The following is a 23,999-nucleotide window of genomic DNA, read 5'->3' as shown; positions in this document are numbered from 1 at the left end:
ACTGTATTGTGTGTTTACAAAACTAACTAAAACGCATAAAAATTATGGATAAAATTCCCTTTGTTTTCATCTTTGTCAATGTTGGATTGATACGAAAGCGATTTATTTTGCTCAAGCGATTTTATCTAGCAGCACCATATGAGACTTGACGGTCCGTCACTTGTGGTTTCCAGTCGTCTTCTGGTCCCCACTCTACCTGGAAACATGGAGACTAAAGTGTGGAGAAAGCAGCAGAGTCCTGTCTGGGATTTATTTGAATACGATGGAGAAGAAGAGAAAAGCTATATAAAAAAAACAACTAAAACTAATACTAGAACTAAGCATTTAGAAAAAAACAAAAACTATTATCAACTAGCAAACCTGCTCTAAAAACTAATTAAAATGAACTGAATTAGAGAAAAAAGGTCAAAACTAAATAAAACTAAACTATAATGAAAAATCCAAAACTATTAGAACATTGTTTCACACACATTTCGAAATAGAATAGAATAAAATTAGCTTTATTTTTATTACAAAATACTGTTGTACAGTGCAACAAAATGTGTTTTTGGGTTGTTTAAGCTGCACAGAGTAAAATACACACATCCATTTTAAAACCAGTACAGAATAAAAATATAAAAAGTTAAGTTAAAAACACACACAAAAGTGAGTCCAGTATCAATAAAATGTGCAGGATGTACAGGTGACAGTAACGACTATGATGTCAAGTCTTTTTGGGTGGGGTCCATTCACGTCCTAAATATGGGTTCTGTTCCCACTGTGACCTCAGGTCCTGGTTTTATGGAACTGCCTGTCATGTTTTTATTTGAACAGTAGATGGCAGTATTGGACGGTGCCATACAGATACATTTGCCTCACTTGTACTGGAAAGCCTCAGTGGTTCATGGGGCATCATGTGACCTTCACTACTGGTCAGATGCAAGGTTAGAATAGTTTTGGATTTTTCATTATACTTTAGTTTTATTTAGTTTTGACTTTTTTTTCTCTAATTCAGTTTGTTTTAATTCGTTTTCAGAGCAGGTTTGCTTGTTTTTATTCATTTTCATTATTTTCTAAATGCTTAGTTTTCGTTTAGTTTTCTCATATCTTTTATCTTCTTCTCCGTTATATTCACATAAATTCCAGACAGTAGGGTTGGGAATCTTAGTTGCAAGGCCGATACGATGCACATCTCGATACAGTATCTCCGATCCGATACATTAAAGACACGTGTGGAATTCGCGATGTGATATGATTCACACCCAAATCACGATACAGAGAGATTAAGCACATTCTGATTGAACACATTCATTCTGGTAAAAAAAAAAAAAAAAAGGAGTACAATTCAATGAGCTTGATTATTTATTAATCAAATAAGACCATGACTTTTCACAAAGTGGATTTTGGACTTTGTTTCCAAAGTCGTTTCTCTGCATGTTTCTCACACTCAACTTGCTCCCTCACCAAATCAATTTGTAACGTAGGTAATACAGAAAAAGGTTCTGTCACTTTAAGAGACACCTGCACAAGGTATTCTGGGATGCACTGTTAGATATGTATGTCACTGTTTAAAGGTGTGGGAGACTTTCGTGACCAATTTTTCATCAGATCTGTCAAACCTCAGTCATATCCTCAGTATCATGAATCTGTAAGTCTGTCTGTCATTACTCACCTGAATCTTTTGCATCACAGTGAACAGTTTCTTAGTGCCATCCACCAGAAACAAACCATGCGTTTACAAACCAACCCAGGATGTCATTCGGGCATCTTCAGAATTTTGTTGCGACGTGCATTGTGGGAAACGGAGGTTTGCGCAGCCACCTGACAGCGGCAGCACGACCATATGGTATTATATGGATGAAACAAACACATGGTAACGGCTGGAGGAATGTGCATAGAAGGAAGGGAGCTCCTGCCGTTTCTGATCGTGTCTGTTCCAGCTGCCGCTGTCAGGCGGCTGCGTGAGCCTTCGCTTCCCACAATGCATGTCGTGACAAAATTCCAAAGATGCCCAAGTTACCTCCTGGCGCGTTTGTAAACAAATGGACTGTTTCTGGTGGATGGAACTAAGAAACTGTTCACCGTAATGCAAGAGATTCAGGTGAGTAATCACAGACAGACTTACAGATTCATGATACTGAGGATAGGACTGAGGTTTGACAGATCTGATGAAAATTGGTCATGAAAGTCTCCCACATCTTTAGGGAAGTATCTGTGGTATGTACGGCAGTATTCAGTACAGCTGATATAGTAAAAAGTACACGTCGTCACCTCCTTCTATGTCTGTCAGATTCACATACAGACATTACAGTATTCATTCGCGGCCCTCGTGCCACAGTGCGTCTGCGGAGCTCAGACTGGTGTGTGCATACGGCGCACATTAACGTGGGTCTGAAGAAAAGATCAACTTTACCCAAATAAACAGTAACACTTTTAAATGCGAGTAAAAATATATTCTATTGAACGGATCAAATTTTATCAATTCAAACATTCAGTAACCGATGCATTGCGATATCATTCCAAACTTTCATTTATTCGCAGCTTCTCTATTGGCGCACTCGGAGCATGCATGCGCATGTCGGCGTATCAATACGTACCGGATAATTTTCCCGTCCCTACCATACAGGACTCTGCTGCTTTAGTCTCCATGTTTCCAGGTAGAGTGGGGACCAAAAGACGACTGGAAACCACAAGTGAACACAAGTGACGGACTGTGAAGTGTCGTATGGTCCCGCTAGCTAAAATTGCTCGAATGAAATAAATCAATTTCGTATCAATCCGACACTGACAAAAACAAAAACGAAGGGAATTTTATCCATAATTTTTATAAGTTTTAGTTAGTTTTGTAAAAACACAAAACAGTTTCAGTTAATTATGGGTTTTTGTTTTAATTATAGTTTTTATTTATTTCAGTTAACGAAAATGTTTTTACAATTCTAGTTTTTGTCATTTTGTTAGTTTTCGTTAACGATAATAACCTTGGTTAGATGTTCATGTGAATGTATCTGCCTTCCTACAGATCCCTCTGCTTCCACATCAGGTCATGAATGCTTCTATGAATTCAAAGGAAATGGTGTCGACGCATGTGTTTCCATTTTCCTCGTCTTCTCTCTTCAGGAGTGCAGGTTTCAGGGATCGTCTTCTCAGTTTGGTCCGAAGTCTTGCAAGTATCCACTCTTGATTCGTTATCGTCTCTGTTAATGTTCCAAGAGAAGTCTGAATGAACTCTGTTTTTATGGAAAAAGTCACAAATCTGACGAATCAGCAGCAGCTCAGCGTCTTCAGGATGTTCAGTCGTATCTCCGTGGTTCTGATGCCGTAGATGATCGGGTTGAAACAGCTCGGAAACAGCATATACATGGTGCTGAAAAAAACTTGAATGGCTGATGGAAGGTTATTGTTGATCCGATACGACAGTAAAGCGATGAGTGCGACGGCCAAGGTGACGACCATGACCAGCATGTGAGTAACACAGGTGTGCAGAGCTTTGACCCCTGACCTGCCCGACCTCAGCACGGTAACGAACACGATCATGTAGGAGACAACGATGAAGAAGATGTCCACCACAGGGATGAGGAACACCGAGACCAACCCCAGAAGGCTGTTGACGGCGGTGGATCCACAGGCCAGTTCCACCACCGCCATGTGTTCACAGAAACAGTGGTTTATCACGTTTCCACCGCAGAACCACAACTTTCCCGCCAGAATCACGACCAGCGTGACCAAAAAGACGTTTCTGATGAAAAACGGGATCGCAAACTTCATAAATCTCAGTAGAGCCATGTGTTTGTGGTAGTGGAGCGGCGTACAGATGGCGAAGTATCGGTCCAGAGACATCCACACCAGGACCGTGGAATGGAAAGCTGAAACTAAGTGGACGAAGAACATCTGCAGGAGGCAACCGGTCACCGAGATTCCCCTCCAGTCCAACAGGAAACTCAACAACAACTGGGGAACGAAGCAGAGCGGGAGGCCCAGGTCTACGACAGCGATGCAGGCGATCAGGATGTACATCGGCGAGTGGAGGTTCTTCTGTGAAATTATAACGTAGATCAGCAGAACGTTAGCGACAAATGAGAGGACAAACATGGAGGAGTATGGGATGAAGAGGATGGGCCTCAGCGCTCCGAGGTCATCGAAACCATTTAGGATGAAGGTCTGGTGTGAGGAGACGTTCTCCATCTTCTCCATCCTCTTCTCTGTAAAGCGTTGTGACCAGGGGTTTAGTTCCACCAGCCTGAACACACACAGAATTGACACATGAACAATGTTATTTTCATCAGATTGCGATCTCAGCAATTGATCACATTTTCCTGAATCGACTGCATCTAAATTACAGCGACCGACCGACCAAGTTCAGAGTTATGACACAGCTTTGATCCATACTCAGGTGTCATCAATGGCGTCAGTTTACACCAGGTGTGTCAAACATGTGGTCCCCCCAAAAGGTTCCAATCCAGCCCCTGGGATGAATTTGCAAAGTGTATGAATTCCACAGTCAAGGCTGTGGAACTCATTTTAGTTCAGGTTCCACATACAGACCAATATGATCTACAGTCCAATAATAACAGCAGAAGAACCGACAAAAAAGAATGACTGCAGATTTTCTTCTCAGTTTGATGTGAAAAAAAAAAAAAAAAAAAAAAAAAAAAAAATCTTACATTATGCCGATACATAAAGACAACTTAAAATTCTTCTTTGTTTTAGTGCAAAAAGTAACATTAAATTATGAAAATATTTACATTTACAAACTATCCTGTAACAATAAAATGTAAATAACCTGAACAAATATGAACAACCTGAAATGTCTAAAGAAAATGGACACTTTTACCCAAACGTTGACCTCTGACGTCTCATTCCATGTTCAAAGTTGAGCTTTAACACCAGAGGTTTTTGAAATAGATCAATACTTTTCAATCTACGGTTCCTCCTGAAGATGGATGAACACAAGACTGACAGCGTTAATACATAATGGAACCCTTTTAAATAGAATTATCCCCCAAAATCTCATGTTTACTCTGACAATTAACCCGTAAAGACCCAAACAGCCACCGGCAACCAAAAACACCTACGGATCTAAACTGTTTAATTACCTCTGAACGACTAAATCTGTCAATCCATGTCAATAATTAGTGTGAAATACAGTTCTTCATCTTTTCATGGTCATCAGATATGACCCATCTGGACTTTCAGAGGCTCTGTAGTTACCATGGAAACACCATCACCTTCTACAACATTGATTCACCAGTAAAACCCATGGAGTTGGATCAGTGACAGTGGATGGATACGCTTGTTTTTACGTTAAGTTATTCATATCTTTGCTGAAAAAGTCACTTTTTTTTTCTTTTGATAGAAAAACGCTTAATCTGCTCTGAACTTTTATGAACATGTACAACAGGGCTCTCAAACTCATGTTCTTTCAGGTTCCACATTCAGCCTGATTTGATCTCCAGTGGGCTGGACCAGTCAAATAATAACAGAATAACCTATAAATAATGACAACTCCAAATTTTTGTCTTTGTTTTAGTGCAAAAAAAACCCCATTAAATTAAATTATGAAAATACTTACTTTTATAAACTATCCAAACAAAAAAGATGTGAATAACCTGAAAAAATGAAATTTCTTAAGAAAAAGAAGTGCAATTTTAACAATATTCTGCCTCAACTTATCACTTCTCCATGTGCATTATGGATTAGATCTACAAAGACACTAATCACTGAGGAACAGGAAGAAAAGAGTTCAATTTGTGCTGAATTTTCTTTAGACATTTCAGGTTGTTCATATTTGTTCAGGTTATTCACATTTTATTGTTACAGGATAGTTTGCAAATGTAAATATTTTCATAATTTAATGTTATTTTAATGTAATTTTTGCACTTTGCAAATTCATCCCAGGGCTGGATTGGAACCTTTGGGGGGGCCACATTTTGCCCCCGGGCCCCATGTTTGACACCCCTGATCTACATATTCAGTGAATTAAATACAGGAAAATGCATGATTTACTCTAAACAAAATGCAAAATACAGAGAATATTATTACAATAAATGGTGATCAATAACTTAAGAAAAGTTAAATATAGAGAAAATAATATTTTGGAACTGCCACTAAAGTAGCGGTGGGTCTGTATGGATTAAAGAGTCAAAGTGTCCTGAGGACGTTTGTCTACAGCAGGGGTGTCAGACTCATTTTAGTTCAGGGGACACATCCAGGCCGGACCAGAAAAACAGTAGTATAACAGCCTTAAATAATGACATCTGCAAACTTTTCTGTTTTAGTGCAAAAAAGCAAAAAAAACAATATTAAATCATGAAAATATTTACATTTATAAACTATCCAAACAAAAAAGACGTGAATAATCTGAAAAAACTCAAATTTCTTCAAAAAGTAAATGCAATTTAACACTATTCTGCTGAACTTTCTCATTTCTACATGTTTTATTCTGCAATGCATTTTGTTCAGAGTGAATCATGCATGTTCCTGTATTTAATCCACTGATCATGTAGGTGTTCATAAAAGTTTAAAATAAATTAAGGGTTTTTATATTTTAAAAAAAACAGATTCTTTACACAGTTTTTACAACTTCGTCAGTAATATAAAATGATGATGTGATTATCAGCTTCACCAATAAAAACTGAACAAACATGAACAACCTGAAATATCTAAATAAAATGAAGTGTAATTTTAACCGTATTCTGCCTGTTCCTAAATGTTTTGCAGATCTGATCCAGAATGAACATGTACAAATGAGAAAGTTCGGCAGAATAGTGTTAAAATCGCATTTATTTTTCTGAAGGAATTTCTTTTTTTTTCAGATTATTCACATCTTTTTTGTTTGGATCATTGATAAATGTAAATATTTTCATGATTTAATGTTTGTTTTTTTTTTTGCAATTTTTTTTTTGCAGATGTCATTATTTAAGGCTGTTATGCTACTGTTTTTCTGGTCCGGCCTGGATGTGTCTCCTTTTTTTTTTTTTAACAACTTCATCAATAACATAAAATGATGATGTGATTATCAGGTTTCACCAATAAAAACTGTGAATAATTGGACAAAACATTCAGATTAAATCATACTGATGCAGCATTTACCACATTTCTGTAACACTTGATGATAAACACATGTGAGTTCAACAGTTGATGTCATTAGAAAAACTAATGATTCCAACCTTTCAACACATCCGATGTTTTACTGAATTACCGTGTTCGATGTCAGATGGAGCTCTGCCAGGTGCTTCAGATGGAACCTGAAGAGCTGCTGAACAAACAACCAAATGAACAGTTGATGCTGGTGTTTGAGCTTTAGTCCGTCTGACGTCAGGGTTTTCATAGTCTCCGCCCAGCGCTGCCACTGGCCGCAGACATGACGTCCAACAACACGTCACAGAATCATGACAAACTCAAACATGTGATGACACGTTTGAGCTGGATTAAAGATAAAAAAAAAACAAAAAAAACAAAAAACAGGTGACAGGATCAAACATTGGCCTTGTGTGTGTTCATGTGCATCTACATCTGAATGACCCAGTATGAACCCCCCAGACCCCTCAGCTCATCTGGATCCAGTCTGTTGTCAGTTCCCAGAGTCAGAACCAGACACATAGAAGCTGCGTTCAGTTTCTATGCTCCACATGTCTGGAACAAACTCAAACCAGAAACCCTCAGATCAGCTGAAACAGGTTAAAGACCCACCTGTTCTCAGCTGCATTTGAACACAGTTTTTATTCTGAAGTTCAGATCTGCACTGTTTCTAATAAGCTTAAAGTTTTGATCTGTTGTATCTGCTTATCTGTTTTTCGTTTTTTTTTTATTTATTTCATGCCTATACTTTTTATTGCTTCCCTTTGTAATGCTTTTATGTAATGCTTTTAATGTTCTATGTCAGGAGTATCAAACTCATTTTCTTCTAGGGGCCACATTCAGCCCAATTTAACCTGAAGTGACATGACAACCAACAAATAATGACAACTCCAAATTGTTTTAGTGTAAAAAACAACATTCAATTATGCCGATATTTATATTTACAAACTATCCAAACAAAAAGGACGTGAATAACCTGAAAAAAAAAAAAGAAATTTGTTAAGAAATATAAGCACAATTTTATCAGTATTATGCCTCAACTTATCATTTACACATATGCATTACAGATCAGATCTACAAAGGCACAAAACATTCAGTAACAGGCAGAATATTGTTAAAATTACACTTAATTCTCTTTAGACATTTCAGGTTGTTCATATTTTTTCAGGTTATTCATACTTTGTTAAAGGATAGTTTGCTAATGTAAACATGTTCATATCTTAATGTTTTTTTGCACTAAATCAGAGGAGAAAAATGGTGTTGTCATTATTTATAGGTTATTATGATATTATTTTTGAGTTTGATGCCCTAACTTGCACTTTGCAAATTCATCTCGTGGGCTTGATTGGAACTTTTGGCGGGCCGGTTTTGGTTTATGTTTGACACCTGTGTCCTATGTAAAGCACTTTGAATTGTCTTGTACATGAAATGTGGTATATAAATAAACCTGCCTTACTGTACGTAGCGACATTGGCGTGTTTGAAATGGAACCGCAGTGAAAAAGTCATCGTAATATGTCCGACAGATTCAGATCACAGGCTGAAGGAATGAAAAGCACCTGTAGGAGGCAGTGCTGCGACACAAACCCACACAAAGACACTCATGTTGAAGTTACACCTCAAAGGTCGATAGACTCTGTACGATAGGGGACTGTCCAATCAGAGACTTGGTTCCATTGGGGACTCTCTGTTGTGTGTGTGTGTGTGTGTGTGTGTGTGGGGGGGGGGGGGCAGTCATAGACGTTATGAGGTTCAGTGGTTTGTGTACAGCTTTATTCCTGTGTTTGTCAATAATTTAAACTGAATTATGGGAGATTTCTCATACTAGGGATGCACCGATACCACTTTTTTCCAGACTTGTCGATACGGTGTACCAATACGAGTCCTTAATAATCCCATTCTAGCTCTTAGTTCCTTTTGTAAATGTGCTTTATTGTCGTTGTCATTAGTCTGACTGGAACAAAGTGCTGCTACTGACATTTAATGTGTTGGAATGAGCGTTTGTCAATTAATCCACCAGGGGGCAACGCTCTGAATTAACCATACTGGACAAATACCACGAAGAAGAGGAAAGTTTTATAAGAAGAAGAAGAAAGTCAGTAAACATGTAGACGACAGAGGTAACACTAATGTGATACTAATGCTGCAGGTTTTTCTCTGGTAAGGTTTAAAAGCTTCGCTTCAGCAGGAAGAGAAAAGAGAAATGAGCCAGAAGTTTGGTTTTCACTGGTGGCGGTCCGCACCGCTCCGTACCTCCACAGTATTATCAGTAGGATGGAAACCGGCCCAGCCCTGGGTAGTTGTCCTAAATGTGTCAGGAGTTTTTCTCTCCTCTACCTCCACGGTTCCACTGGTATTCTCATTCTGGGTACTCATCCGCCAGCACCTGGAAAACAGATGGAATGTACGCAGAGGACGGACAGAACGCTGCGTCTGTATCTGTCTGTGTCTGGAACGTTACTGTCAGTCAGCGTTACTTTTATCACCGTCATTTATTTGGTTAAATCTCCACACTCTTCACACTCCCCACACATTATTCCTCCTCCTCGTACCTGCTGCACTGAACTGAAAATGTCACATGGCTGTAAGTGGTATCAGTGCAGTTGTATCAGATTACTTTTATGAGTACGAATACGAGTACACACACTGAGTATCAGAGCTGATACCCGATACTGGTATCAGATCGATGCATCCCTATCTCATACCCCTCGTTTGTAGTGTAGTCCTGAAAAGTCTCCACTTCGAGGACCAAACACCCCCCTCCCCTCCACTTGGCCCTTCCCCTCCGACTCATCGAGAATTGAGACACCCCTACCCCTTCACCTGAATGCACAAAATGGAGGGTTAGGGTTAGGGATAAGGGGGAGGGGCCAAGGGGTGAAGGCAGAGGCAGAGGGTTAGCCATGGCTTGGCTAAGCTAGGCTAGTAGGGCTAAAGAAGGGAGTTGTTTTTATTCCACGAACAAGCCTTTTAGCTAAAATCAGATGTTGTCTTTGGCTGTGGGTGTATACTGAGCCAAACAAAGACTACATTTAAGCAGGTTTGAAGTGCTACACATAGTTTTAATCCACGATTTAACTACTAAGTGAAGAGAACTAGGAAAAGAGCGACTAGCAACAACGCTAACAAGCGAATAATACACTCACCCGGACGTGACGTCAGCTGGTTTCCATCCAGACAGGGTGGAATGAGACTGGGCCAAAGGCTGGTACCAACGCTTGCACAAGTGTATTGGCCTGGATGGAGCAGATGTTGGAAAATAAACATCATAAATTAAAACTTTTTTTCCAACTGTAATTTTTCCATAAACTTTGAACCCCCTCATAATTCTCATTGGACAGTCAGTGGTCTGTAGTAACCTGGACTTCAACAAACATTTCAACACAGTTCAAACCACACAAATTCACAGGATTTCCCATTTTGGTCTTGGGCTCCTGGAGGATCTGTTGGGTTACTTTTCTGTTCCTTTTTTTTTTTTTTTTAATTTGTGGAATGAATTGACACAATCGTGTGCTGTGATCGGTTCTATATAAATAAAACTGAAGACTTGTTTCATATGAAGGTAGATTTGTTTCTTTATTATTCAGTCAAAGGAAAAGTTGTCTTTGTAGTGGACTCTCTGAACATAATTCACCATACAGTGTTGTGTTTGCAGATGTGTTTGGTATGGTGTGTAGCACTGTGATCCTGAGTGGGGGCAATCTATGTGATCTCACCCTATGTGATAGGGATGCTGTTCCTTTAAGAGTATTGCATTGTGGTTGTTGTTGATGCGCCATGCATGTTTTTAGCCTTTTTTGGTTTGAGATGTGGCTAAATAAATGACACGCTGTTGCATTGTCAATGTGAGAAATTGTCTCCTAATTTGTTTCCACACTGGCGACCCCGACATTTCTCTGCTGGACGTATCCACAGAACGACAATGACAACGAACGCTGTGACTTTGAAACTTCTCGACTTTTAGGAATCCTCAGACTCAGCCTGGTTCGCACAGACGGAGGCACAGTTCGCCCTGTGTAACGTAAATGCAGATGCCACTAAATACTACTTCGTTGTGTCGGCGCCGTGCAGTTCCACAGCGACACAGGTGGGAAGCCTCCTGAAGAACCCCCAGCAGAGAGTAAGTATGCACCACTCAAGGCTCACCTGTCGAAGATGTCTGAACTTTCTGATGCAGAGAGGGTTAGCCAGCTTTTTTCTCTGCAGGGTTCAGACGACAGTGAGACCTCTGACCTTATGGATAGGATGCTGGATCTCTTGGGGGACCACAGACCGTATTTTCTCTTCACCCAGCTCTTTTTGAGACCGCTGGCTTCACAGGTACGAGCAGCTTTGGCCAACACAAGCATCATTGACTGCCGTGCTCTGGAGGCGGCGGACCGTTTTTTCCTGGCTCGTCAACACCATGGAATGACTTCATCTGCACTTCCAGTCTATGCTGCTGCTGCCACACCGCCCCTTGGTTTTCTCATTCCTGCACTGGCGTTGGAGGATGCGGAGCTCACAGCAGTGATGGTTTCACACCGTCAACGTTCCAATCACGGACAGTGCTTTTACCGCGCCAAAATCGGGCCGACAGCCAAACGCTACCGACCACCTGACAGCTTCACCGGGACAGGAAACGCCGGGGCCGGTGCTCAGCAGTCGCCATAAGCGTTGGCAGCACTGGAAGGCTGCTGTTCATCCATGACCCCATCTCCGGGCGCCGTTTCTTGTGTGACACTGGTGTACAGAGGAGCATCCTGCCTGCGTCTAAACTGGATGTCCTGGCTGAAGGACATGGCCCTCCCCTGGAGTCTGCAAACGGCAACCCCATACGTACGTATGGCACTTGTCATGTTCAACTGCGTTTCAGCATCAGTGTTTTAGCTGGGGCTTCATTTCTGCCAAAAAGCTGTCCCACTCCTGAGTGCTGATTTCATGTGTGCTTATGGGCTGCTGGTTGATGTTAAAAACCGTCACTTGGTTGATGCTACCACCTTTTGTTCTTATGGTTGTGCTCTCAGTGGTGTGGACTACATCAGACATCTGCAGTGCTCTCACAAGCTGACGTGTTTCACCGCCTGCTCGCTGAGTTTTCAGAGCTCACACAACCCACCTTTTCATCATCTACTTCCAAAGACAGAGTGGAGCACTACCACAGGCCCGCCAGTCCACGCCCAGGCGAGGTGGCTGGACTCAACAAAGTTCGTCATCGCCAAGATGGAGTTCTACACCATGGAACGCCTTGGGATCATCCGCCGCTCCAGCAGTCCATGGGCATCACCCCTCCACATGGTACCCAAGCCAGTAGGTGGGTGGCACCTGTGCAGCGATTACCACCATCTAAATGATGCCACTACACTGGATTGCTATCCAGTGCCCCACATCCAGGATTTTTCCTCACACCTTCCGGGAAGGTCCTTTTTTACAAAGTGGACCTTGTCTGTGGATATCATCAGGCGACCGTACACCCACTAGACATCCCCAAAACAGCAGTGATCATCCCTTTCGGACTGTTCGAGTTCCTGAGGATGCCGTTCGGCCTGGAGAACGCTGCCCAGTTGTTTCAACGCCTAATGGATTCTGTGTTACGTGACCTACCTTTTCTGTTTGTGCACCTCAGTGACATATTGGTGGCTAGTAGTTCCACAGCCGAACACCTGTCTCACCTGTGAAACCTCTTTGAGCCTCTCAGCTAGCATGGGCTGATAATCAATCCAGCGAAGTGTCAGTTTGGGTTGACCAAGATGGACTGACTGGGACAAATCACCAAGAATGGGGCTGTGCTACTCCTGTCTAAGGTGAAAGCGGTCTTGGACTTCCCACAGCCAGTCACGGTGCGGTCTATGCAGGAGTTTCTGGGAACGGGGAAATTTTACCACCGTTTCATTCCCAACGTTGCCGCACTCATGCACCCCCTGCATGAGGCTTTGAAAGGGAAGGCTCTTGGTGGATTAGTCGTCAGAGACGGACACCGCATTCACTGATGCTAAGGCTGCTTTGGTCAATGCTACAATGTTAGCACACCCATCACCTGAGGCCCCCATTGCTATCACTACAGATGCTTCGGACTACGCAGTGGGCACTGTGCGCGAACAGTGGGTGGGCGGTGCCTGGACACCACTCGCTTTCTTTAGCCGGCAGTTACGCACCAACGAAGGCAAATATAGCCCATTCGACTGGAAGCTGCTATATCTGGCTGTCCGACACTTAATCGTCTCCAAAATTGTCGAATTTCCACATCTTAACCAAAAAAATGTTTTTTAAATCAAACCCCCCCCCCAAAAAAAACAAAAAACAAACAGAAATTGCATTTGAACACTTTTATTCTTTGAATGAAAAGGTTTTATTTTTAATTGAAGTGAGTTATTTTTTGATCAAAGGTAATGTTTTTTATTAAAGTGATATTTTTGGGGGATTGAATAACAAAAACACAAATGTCCTACCCATAATATGGTCCAAATGCAAAAAAGATGACTTCAATCAAAAAATTATTTTCAATCAAAGTAACTCACTTCAATCAAATAAACAAATAAATAAATAAATAATTCAAAGGAAAAAATGTGTTCAAATGCAATTTTTTGGGTCTCAAATATTATTTTTTGCATTCAAACACTTTTTCTTTGTTTGAAGGGAAGTTTTTTTTTATTTTTTTTTTATTGAAAATATTTTTTTGGTTAAGGCAACTTTTCTTTTGAGTGGAAACAAATCTACCTTCCTAATTTTCTAACATGAACTGTATTGTTTCCATAAAGGTCTGACCATGGCTCAGTGGTTTGTGTACAGGTGGAGCTGTGTTTGCGGTCCCTTGCTGATGAGTCTGTGCTTTGACGTCACTGGTTCATTAGTTGTGTGAGTTGAACTGGTTTAAAGGACCAGGTTCAGTGGATCAGATCAGGACTCAGACCCACTATGACAGGACAGGTGAACACATCCACACAATGTCACACTATGTTATAGTACATCCTCTGGTTTCTTTCTTGTTGCTTTCGTTTTCACAGATCCTTCAGTTCATGATGATGCTCTGTGGGTTTTTTAATCTCAGTTGTCATGTTTTCACTCTTTCCTTGAACTCTCACTAATATTAACAACTGTTTGAATAATCTACACACAGATGATCATTAACTCGACACAGGTTTCATATTTTATACTCAGTGCATACTTTGACACTGGGATGTTAAAGTACTTATACTTCACTATCATATTGTGTTTGTATGTTTTAATAATCCTGTCTAATGTGTTTCTGATTGTGCTTATCTGTGTGAACAGGAGCTTACATGAACCCATGTACCTGTTTCTGTGCAGTCTGTTTGTTAATCAACTCTATGGTAGTACTGGGCTGTTTCCATTTATTCTCCTTCAGATCCTCAAAGACGTTCACACTGTTTCATTTTCACTGTGTGTTCTACAGATTTACTGTCTTTATTCTTATGTACAAGTGGAAATTATCAACTTAACTGTTATGTCATATGACCGATACCTGTCCATCTGTTTTCCTCTGCAGTATCACACTCGTATGACGCAAAATAAGATTGCTGTGCTTATCGCTGTTGTGTGGGTTTACCCTCTTCTTACAGTTGCTGTGAGGCGTTATTTGACTGTGTCTTTACAGTTGTGTGGGAATATCATTGATAAAATCTACTGTAATAATTATTCTATAGTTAAACTGTCCTGTTCTGACACCACAGACAATAACATCTATGGACTCATTAATGCATTCATTTTCATATGTGTTCCTGCCATGTTAATCCTGTACTCGTACATGAGGATCCTTAAAGTGTGTTTTTCTGGATCTAAACAGACCAGACATAAAGCTGTCAGTACCTGTACACCTCACCTGGCTTCACTGATAAACTTTACTCTTGGTTGTTGTTTTGAAATCGTACAGAGCAGGTTTAATATGAACCATGTTCCCAATATGTTGAGGATATTTTTATCAGTGTACTTTGTAATCCTTCAACCAGTATTTAACCCTATGGTTTATGGAATGAAAATGTCCAAAATACGTGTCAAATGTAATCATCTGCTCTGTGGTAAACGTCATTTAGACTCTGAAAGTTAATTCAACATGTGCATGTGAACATTTTATGGTGTCATGTGTAGATTCAGACGTGTTTATTGTGTAATTCGACTGGTTTTACTTGTGTCATGTAATTGTCATACGTTCCCAGTGCTGGAAAAATGTCAAACTGTGTCATTATCATTAAAACTAAGCATTAACTGAATAATTAAAGTGGTTGTGTTTTTTTTTTCTCTGCCGTTGACACTAAAGTGTGGAACAGTAGTCCATGTTAAATGTTCACATCCTGCCAAAAAGAGCTGAGGTCCCAGTGGAATCAGATTTTCTTTACTTTGCTTTAACTAATTAACTAATTAATGTCATTTATAGCCTTATTTTTTGTTTTTTACCTAAATTGGCAAATATGAAGGGTTTGCGTGTTGAAGAACCCTTTTGCCTTCAGTGTTTTTATCAGAATGTTTACAGTGACCTCATTTAGTGCATTTGTTCTGTCACAGAAGAATCCTACATATATACACCTACACATATATACACTAGGGCTGCACGATTTTGGCAAAAAATAAAATCCCAATTTTTTCCTCTAAAAACTTGAATTTTCGATTTTGATTTTTGAGTACAACTATAAAAGACAACAGAAGTCAGCATGTCGTTTTCATGAGCAGCCCACAATGCAAGGCACTGCTCCGACCTCTAATCTGTGATGATATCACCTGATGAACCCACAGAAGTTTTATTTTTCTTCATTAAATCTTTATTGAATGAAGTAGAGTATACAAACAATGTATACAATAAGAAAATAACAGAACAAGTTTGCCAGGGGGAATACACTACAATACAATGTCCAAATCAGAGCAACTACTGATGGTTTTTAGAGCCTTTTAGTTTCCAGATTTATCTAACAGCTTTAAATAAAGTTCAACATCTTTCAAAAAATAAATAATATTTGGTTTTGTATTAGAGAACTTACATTTGTGAATAAAAAATTTTGCAAATTTGCAAATTTCTTTTCCTTTCTGGGGTATCTGGCCCACAGAAGTGACACCAGTGTAAGTCAGTGACAGGCATCAGTCGTGTGTGTGTGGACCACAGAATATGAGTGATCCCCATGGGTTCTATTTAAACTGGAGGATCTGTGTGTGGAACAGACCGACCCAGGACACGCTGGAGGGATTCTATCTGTGGAGCTGGTGGATGTGTGTGGGCACAGGGCTGTCTGGGCTCCTCTGCTGAGGCTGATGACCCCACGACCCAGACCCGGATCGGAAGAAGACAGTACGGTACAGATCCAGGACAATGGAAGATGAGTGATCCCCATGCAGTTCTATTTGAAATGTGGGATCTGTGTGTGAAGCCACAGCTTATATTGGTATAAGTACTGTGGGCTCATGAACAGATTTAACGTCTGTGGTCATTACACAGACTTCTGTGAAAGAGCGCTGTCACAGATAGGAGGAGGAGCCTACGGTAGCCCATGGGCGCACGGCCCGGAGGCACGAGAGAGATGAAATCGATTTGATGAAATCCCTTTTTAAAAAATCATCCTAATTAAAAAATCCGATTTTGATTTAAAATCGATTAATTGTGCAGCCCTAATAAACACCTACACATATCCATACATATATACCAGGGATCGACCGATAATCGGCAGATTATCAGCGCCAATATTCAATATTTTGACTCGTATCGGCATCTGCTTTTTTTTTTAATCTGATGGCCGATAAGAGATATATTTAAAACTGGGTTACTCTGGCTCTGATGCAGCTGCAGCACTCTGTCTGTGGTCACTACTCTGTCTGCGGTCACTACTCTGTCTGCGGTCACTACTCTGTCTCCAGCATGGTCCCACCCACAGCACCATCTGATTGGTTCCACACAGAGCCTCAGCACAGGTAACAGCCAATCAGCAGTGAAAGCTGTGCATGCTCAGTGCTAATGCACACGGTGGACAGGAGAAAAAGCTTTGTGAGCGAATAAACTCTGTCGAGCATAAACATGTTTGGAAGGTTAGTTCAGGCAGCGGACTGTCTTCACATTGTTCTAAACATCCCAGTCCTCTACAGCTCACAACTACTGGTAACGTTACTGGTGGGGCTTATGTGAGCCCAGTAACCTTCTAGAAACATAAGCAGAAGCTCTGCCTATTTGCAGACGTGTCTGGGGTTCTGTAAAGGGGGGGGGGGGGGGGGGGGGGGTTAAATGTGACAAACTGAGGTTCAGTGGTTTGTGTACAGCTGGAGCAGCTCTTTTTTTCTGTGTTTGTCAATAATTCGAACCGAATGATGGGAGATTTCTCATACCCCTCCATTTGTAGTGTAGTCCTGAAAAGTCTCCGCTTTGAGGACCAAACAGCCCCTTCGCCCCCACCCCACCACACTTAGCTTCACCCTGAATGCACAAAATGGAGGGTTAGGGGTAAGGGGGAGGGTCCAAGGGGTGATGGCAGAGGCAGAGGGTTAGCCATGGCTCAGCTAAGCTAGGCTAATAGGGCTAAAGAAGGGAGTTGTTTTTATTCCACGAACAAGCCTTTTAGCTAAAATCAGATGTTGTCTTTGGCTGTGGGTGTATACTGAGCCAAACAAAGACTACATTTAAGCAGGTTTGAAGTGCTACAGATAGTAGTTAAATCGTGGATTAAAACTAAGTGAAGAGCACTAGGAAAAGAGCGACTAGCAACAACGCTAACAAGCGAATAATACACTCACCCGGACGTGACGTCAGCTGGTTTCCATCCAGACAGGGTGGAATGAGACTGGGCCAAAGGCTGGTACCAACGCTTGCACAAGTGTATTGGCCTGGATGGAGCAGATGTTGGAAAATAAAGTAAGTAAGTAAATTTTATTTATAGAGCACTTTTCACAGAGTCACAAGGTGCTTTATCAATTCAAATCAGAATCAAATCAAGTTTACAGAGACCCAACAGGATCCTCCAGGAGTAAACACATGTGATTGGTGACAGTGGCGAGGAAAAACTTCCCTTTAACAGCAGAAACCTGGAGCAGACCCAGACTCCTGAAGGATGGCTGTCTGCCTTGACCAGTTGGGGTTAAAGAGAGAGAGAGAGAGTAAAGGAGGAGAAAAGAGAGAGTGATAGAGATATAGAGAGACTGGGGGAGGGGACACATGGAGTACTTTATGGTGAATACATAGAGTGTAGTCAGTCTGTGGTGGTCCTGGGTCAGGTGGGAGACTAAAAAGCCTTTTTGAACAGGAGGGTTTTGAGGTGTTTCTTAAAGCTCTCTACAGAGTCCATGGACCGTAGGTGTAGAGGCAGGTCATTCCATAGACGTGGTGCCACAGCTTTAAAAGACCTGTCACCGCGTGTGCTAAAACAGGTGCATGGAACCATCAGCAGGTGCTGTCCTGAAGACCTCAAGCTACGAGTCGAGCTGTAGGGCTGGATCAGGGAAGCAATGTATGCAGGGGCCTGGCCATGTAGGGCCCGGAAAGTTAGCACAAGAATTTTGAAATGAAGACGATGTAGAACAGGAGCCAGTGGAGAGATTTAAGGATGGGAGTGATGTGGGTTCTCCTGTTTGTGCGGGTCAGGAGCCTTCAGCAGAGTTCTGGACAAACTGTAGACGGGCCAGCTCCTTCTGTTTAAGCATGTGAACAGGCTGTTCCAGTAGTCTAAGCGAGAAGACACAAAAGCGTGAACGATCATCTTGAGCTCATTGATGGACACCATAGACCTGAGTTTGGAGATGTTGCGGAGTTGGAAGAAACAGTTTTTCACTAGGTGTTTGGAGTAGAATTCTAAAGACATGTCCTGGTCAAAGATGACACCCAGATTCCTCATTTTGGTCTTTACCGAAGAACTCAGGTCTCCAAGGCGTTGTTTAATCCCTGGGATTGCACTGTCCGGGGCGATGATGAGGGTCTCTGTTTTACTGGAGTTCAGCTGGAGGCTGTTGACATCCCTGACATCCCTACCAGGTCACTCAGTCTCTCAATCATTATGGTATGGTCCACTGTGTCAAAGGCCGAGGAGAGATCTAGCAGGACCAATACCGTGGATTTCCTGGGGTCGGCCGCCATCAGGATGTCACTAGACACTTTTAATAGTGCGGTTTCTGTTGAGTGGCGTTGTCTAAACCCAGACTGAAAAGTGTCATAGATCTGGTGTGTCTCCAGAAAAGCTGTCAGTTGTTTAGACACTGCCTTCTCAAGGATTTTGGCCAATAGGGGGAGCTTTGAAATGGGCCTGTAGCTTTTGAAGTCTGTGGGGTCCAGTGTGGTTTTCTTTAGTTTTGGTTCTACGATGGCCTGTTTGAAGGAGCTGGGAAACAAACCAGTTGAGAGCGACAGGTTAAAAAACTTTGTGACCCATGGTCCAATAGTGTCAAAGACACCGACAAGGAGCTTATGGGGGAGGATGTCTGCAGAGTTGGAGGAGGGTCTCATTTTGGATAAAAGTGCTGAGATGTCCTCCAGTGTCACAGGGTCGAAAGAGGACCAGGTTTGAAGAGGGGGATCAGATAGGGTCAGACGGCCAGTGGGTGGTGGGATATTGTGTTTACTATAGCTGATCTTGTCTGTGAAGAAGTTTAGGAAGTCATTGCTGTCAGCTTTACAGAGCACAGGGGCAGCAGGGACAGCAGGGGACACAATGGACTCGACTGTGTCAAAGATTACTTTGGGTTTTTCTTGTTTGTGGCTATAAGTTTGTGGAAGTAGCTGGACCTTGCCTCCTTAATCATTTTATTTAATGAGGTTATGAGATCTTTAAGATGTAACCTGTGTACTTCCAACTGGGTTGATTTCCAAAGACGCTCAGTTTTGCGACAAGTTCTCCTTAGGTTTAAGATGTTTTCATTTATCCAGTGAGTGACATTGGTTTTCAGGGGAGCCACCTGGTCCAGAATAGAGCTGCAGTGTGTGGCAAAGCACTGGATAAACTCATCAACATCGGGACACTCATTAAGAAGACTAGGGTTAAACAGGGCACGGAAATCCTGGGCTGTGGACTCTGTAATGATCCTCCTCTTGGCCCTTCTAGGTGCAGGCTTGGGCTCAAGAGGCACACATAAGTCAAAAAACACACCACAATGATCACTTAGGTGGACATCCTCAACACACACATTTGTGACGTGTAAGCCCAGTGAGAATACCAGGTCCAGGGTATGTCCTTTCTTGTGGGTGAGGCCAGATACATGTTGCTTGAGGTTAAAAGTGTCAGTCATGGCTAAAAGTTCCATTGCTGGGCTGGATGAGTCGTTGTCGATGTGCAGATTGAAATCCCCAAGAATTAAAGCCTTCTCCAGTTTTATTATTGATGTGAGGAAATCACTAAAATTGCTTAAGAAGGCACCAGCAGGGCCAGGGGGACGGTAGATTAAGAAACAGTAAAACATTGTAACTTAAACCATTTTTTCCAAATGTCCTTTTTCCATAAACTTTTTGAACCCCCTCATAATTCTCATTGGACAGTCAGTGGTCTGTAGTAACCTGGACTTCAACAAGGCTCCTCCTGGAGGAGGAGCCTATGGTAGCCTGGAGGAGGAGCCTACAGTAGCCCGCAGGCGCACAGCCTAGAGGCACGAGAAAGATGAAATTGATTTGACAATTTCCCTTTTTAAAAAATCGTCCTAATTAAAAAAATCTGAATTTGATTTAAAACTGATTCATCGTGCAGCCCTAATATACACCCCTACGTATATTGCTGCTGCTGCCCCTACCCGATGTTCAATGATGACGTTAAGTGTTGGAGTTTGTATTGTTCAAAATTTTTATGCCAATATTTTTACTTTTACTTCAAATCAATATCGGCTCCAGATATCGGTTATCGGCCTCCTTGACTACTAACAATCAGTATCGGCTGCCGTCATGTGGATTAACCTACCGATATATTTACTGTCAACTTCCACATGTGTTTTTTTCTAAAAATGGCAGGTCGCACATTGATAACGCAAAGACGCAGAGACAGCTCTCTGACCAATCAGTGGTCTGCAGTGTTTACATGTCACGTTTTAGTATCCGTTTCCCCATTTTGGAACCTTGGTGGAGTACATACCAAAAAACTAGTCGCAGGTACCTGATTCCAGGTCCTTTTATGTTATGGAAACACGAAAAGGACAAGTTGAGTCGAGTCGGTACCATGTAGTGGAGAGGCGGCATAAGGCAGCAGTCTGCAGGAGTCCCTCAGGGAACGGTGCTCTCCCCGTTCCTTTTCACCCTTCATACCTCAGCCTTCACCCACAACACCAACAGCTGTCATCTCCAGAAGTTCTCTGATGGCTCAGCCATTGTTTGTTGTGTATTTGAGTGGAACAAACTGGAGTACAGGTCAGTAATCAGGGACTTTATGGACTGGTGTCAACACAACCACCTGTGTTGAAACACCAGCAAGACAAAGGAAATGGTGACTGACATCCAGAGAAGACCACTACCCTCCATAGCGGTGAACATCCAGGGGTCGGACATTGAGCTGGTGACAGTTTCAGATACATGGGTGTTCACCTCAACAATAAACTGGACACATAACACAGACCCTTTGTACAAAAAAGGCCAAAGTCATGGTCACCTCTTGAGGAGACCACGGCCCACAGGCCTCTGGGGGGCGGGGGGGTCTGACATACTGCACTTCTACTGTTGTAAATACGTTTACAGTCTAGGGATGCAACGGTACTCTGGAAAACTGTCTACTGTTCGATACGACCTGCACAGGACAATCCACCCTCATAGACCGCGGTTTTTCAGTTTTATACTTGATTTTGCGTTGGTGCTTTACAAACCAGAGTGTGTGCCTGTTCAGGAAGGCCAAAGCCCGCCCCCATAAGTTAATGTCCAATCACTGTTGTGCCTCCAAAACAGTGACGTCAGCCGGACGTGACGTCAGCTGGTTTCCATCCAGACAGGGTGGAATGAGACTGGGCCAAAGGCTGGTACCAACGCTTGCACAAGTGTATTGGCCTGGATGGAGCAGATGTTGGAAAATAAACATCATAAATTAAAACATTTTTTCCAACTGTCCTTTTTCCATAAACTTTTTGAACCCCCTCATAATTCTCATTGGACAGTCAGTGGTCTGTAGTAACCTGGACTTCAACAAACATTTCAACACAGTTCAAACCACACAAATTCACAGGATTTCCCACTGTGGCCTTGGGCTCAATCAACTCAAAGAAATCAAAGAAAAAGTGTTCAAATGCAAGTTTTTGCATCTCAAATGTGTTTTGTTTTTTTTTTGCATTCAAACCATTTTTTTCTTTGTTGAAACGGAAGGTTTTTTTAATTGAAAATATTTTTTTGGTTAAGGCAACTTTTCCTTCGAGTGGAAACAAATCTACCTTCCTAGTTTTCTAACATGAACTGTATTGTTTCCATAAAGGTCTGACCATGGCTCAGTGGTTTGTGTACAGGTGGAGCTGTGTTTGTGGTCTCTTGCTGATGAGTCTGTGCTTTGACGTCACTGGTTCATTAGTTGTGTGAGTTGAACTGGTTTAAAGGACCAGGTTCAGTGGATCAGATCAGGACTCAGACCCACTATGACAGGACAGGTGAACACATCCACACAATGTCACACTATGTTATAGTACATCCTCTGGTTTCTTTCTTGTTGCTTTCGTTTTCACAGATCCTTCAGTTCATGATGATGCTCTGTGGGTTTTTTAATCTCAGTTGTCATGTTTTCACTCTTTCCTTGAACTCTCACTAATATTAACAACTGTTTGAATAATCTACACACAGATATGATAATTAACTCGACACAGGTTTCATATTTTATACTCAGTGCATACTTTGACACTGGGATGTTAAAGTACTTATACTTCATTATCATATTGTGTTTGTATGTTTTAATAATCCTGTCTAATGTGTTTCTGATTGTGCTTATCTGTGTGAACAGGAGCTTACATGAACCCATGTACCTGTTTCTGTGCAGTCTGTTTGTTAATCAACTCTATGGTAGTACTGGGCTGTTTCCATTTATTCTCCTTCAGATCCTCAAAGACGTTCACACTGTTTCATTTTCACTGTGTGTTCTACAGATTTTCTGTCTTTATTCTTATGTACAAGTGGAAATTATCAACTTAACTGTTATGTCATATGACCGATACCTGTCCATCTGTTTTCCTCTGCAGTATCACACTCGTATGACACATAATAAGATTGCTGCGCTTATCACTGTTGTGTGGGTTTACCCTCTTCTTAAAGGTGCAGTGAGACGTTATATGACTGTGTCTTTACAGTTGTGTGGGAATATCATTGATAAAATCTACTGTAATAATTATTCTATAGTTAAACTGTCCTGTTCTGACACCACTTTTGATAACATCTATGGACTCATTGATACGTTCATTTCCATGTGTGTTCCTGTCATGTCAATCCTGTACTCGTACATGAGGATCCTTAAAGTGTGTTTTTCTGGATCTAAACAGACCAGACATAAAGCTGTCAGTACCTGTACACCTCACCTGGCTTCACTGTTAAACTTTACTCTTGGTTGTTGTTTTGAAATCGTACAGAGCAGGTTTAATATGAACCATGTTCCCAATATGTTGAGGATATTTTTATCAGTGTACTTTATAACCCTTCAACCAATATTTAACCCTATGGTTTATGGACTGAAAATGTCCAAAATACGTGTCAAATGTAATCATCTGCTCTGTGGTAAACGTCATTTAGACTCTGAAAGTTAATTCAACATGTGCATGTGAACTCTTTATGGTGTCATGTGTAGATTCAGACGTGTTTATTGTGTAATTCAACTGGTTTTACTTGTGTCATGTAATGGTCATACGTTCCCAGTGCTGTAAAAATGTCAAACTGTGTCATTATCATTAAAACTAAGCATTAACTGAATAATTAAAGTGGTTGTGTGTTTTTTTTCTCTGCCGTTGACACTAAAGTGTGGAACAGTAGTCCATGTTAAATGTTCACATCCTGCCAAAAAGAGCTGAGGTCCCAGTGGAATCAGATTTTCTTTACTTTGCTTTAACTAATTA

At 41.5% G+C, this 23,999-nt stretch overlaps 3 protein-coding genes across 3 annotated transcripts; 2 read left to right on the top strand and 1 right to left on the bottom strand.

Moving 5' to 3' along the window:
• Nucleotides 1-3,240: 3,240 nt before the first annotated feature.
• On the bottom strand, nucleotides 3,241-4,170 carry LOC115431204 (olfactory receptor 52N2-like). The gene has a single exon (XM_030151435.1). It carries the CDS (start codon nucleotides 4,168-4,170, stop codon nucleotides 3,241-3,243), a length of 930 nt encoding a protein of 309 aa, XP_030007295.1.
• Nucleotides 4,171-13,898: 9,728 nt separating this feature from the next.
• LOC115431762 (olfactory receptor 1509-like) lies at nucleotides 13,899-15,200 on the top strand. The gene has a single exon (XM_030152408.1). The coding sequence runs from the start codon at nucleotides 14,152-14,154 to the stop codon at nucleotides 15,097-15,099; it is 948 nt and encodes a 315-aa protein (XP_030008268.1). The 5' UTR covers nucleotides 13,899-14,151; the 3' UTR covers nucleotides 15,100-15,200.
• Nucleotides 15,201-22,745: 7,545 nt separating this feature from the next.
• On the top strand, nucleotides 22,746-23,693 carry LOC115431203 (olfactory receptor 1509-like). Its single transcript, XM_030151434.1, has one exon. It carries the CDS (start codon nucleotides 22,746-22,748, stop codon nucleotides 23,691-23,693), a length of 948 nt encoding a protein of 315 aa, XP_030007294.1.
• Nucleotides 23,694-23,999: the final 306 nt, after the last annotated feature.

This window comes from Sphaeramia orbicularis, chromosome 13 (genome assembly GCF_902148855.1).
Source record: "Sphaeramia orbicularis chromosome 13, fSphaOr1.1, whole genome shotgun sequence".
In the NCBI taxonomy this organism is placed as follows: Eukaryota; Metazoa; Chordata; class Actinopteri; order Kurtiformes; family Apogonidae; genus Sphaeramia; species Sphaeramia orbicularis.
This window is presented reverse-complemented; position numbering and strand designations above follow the sequence as displayed.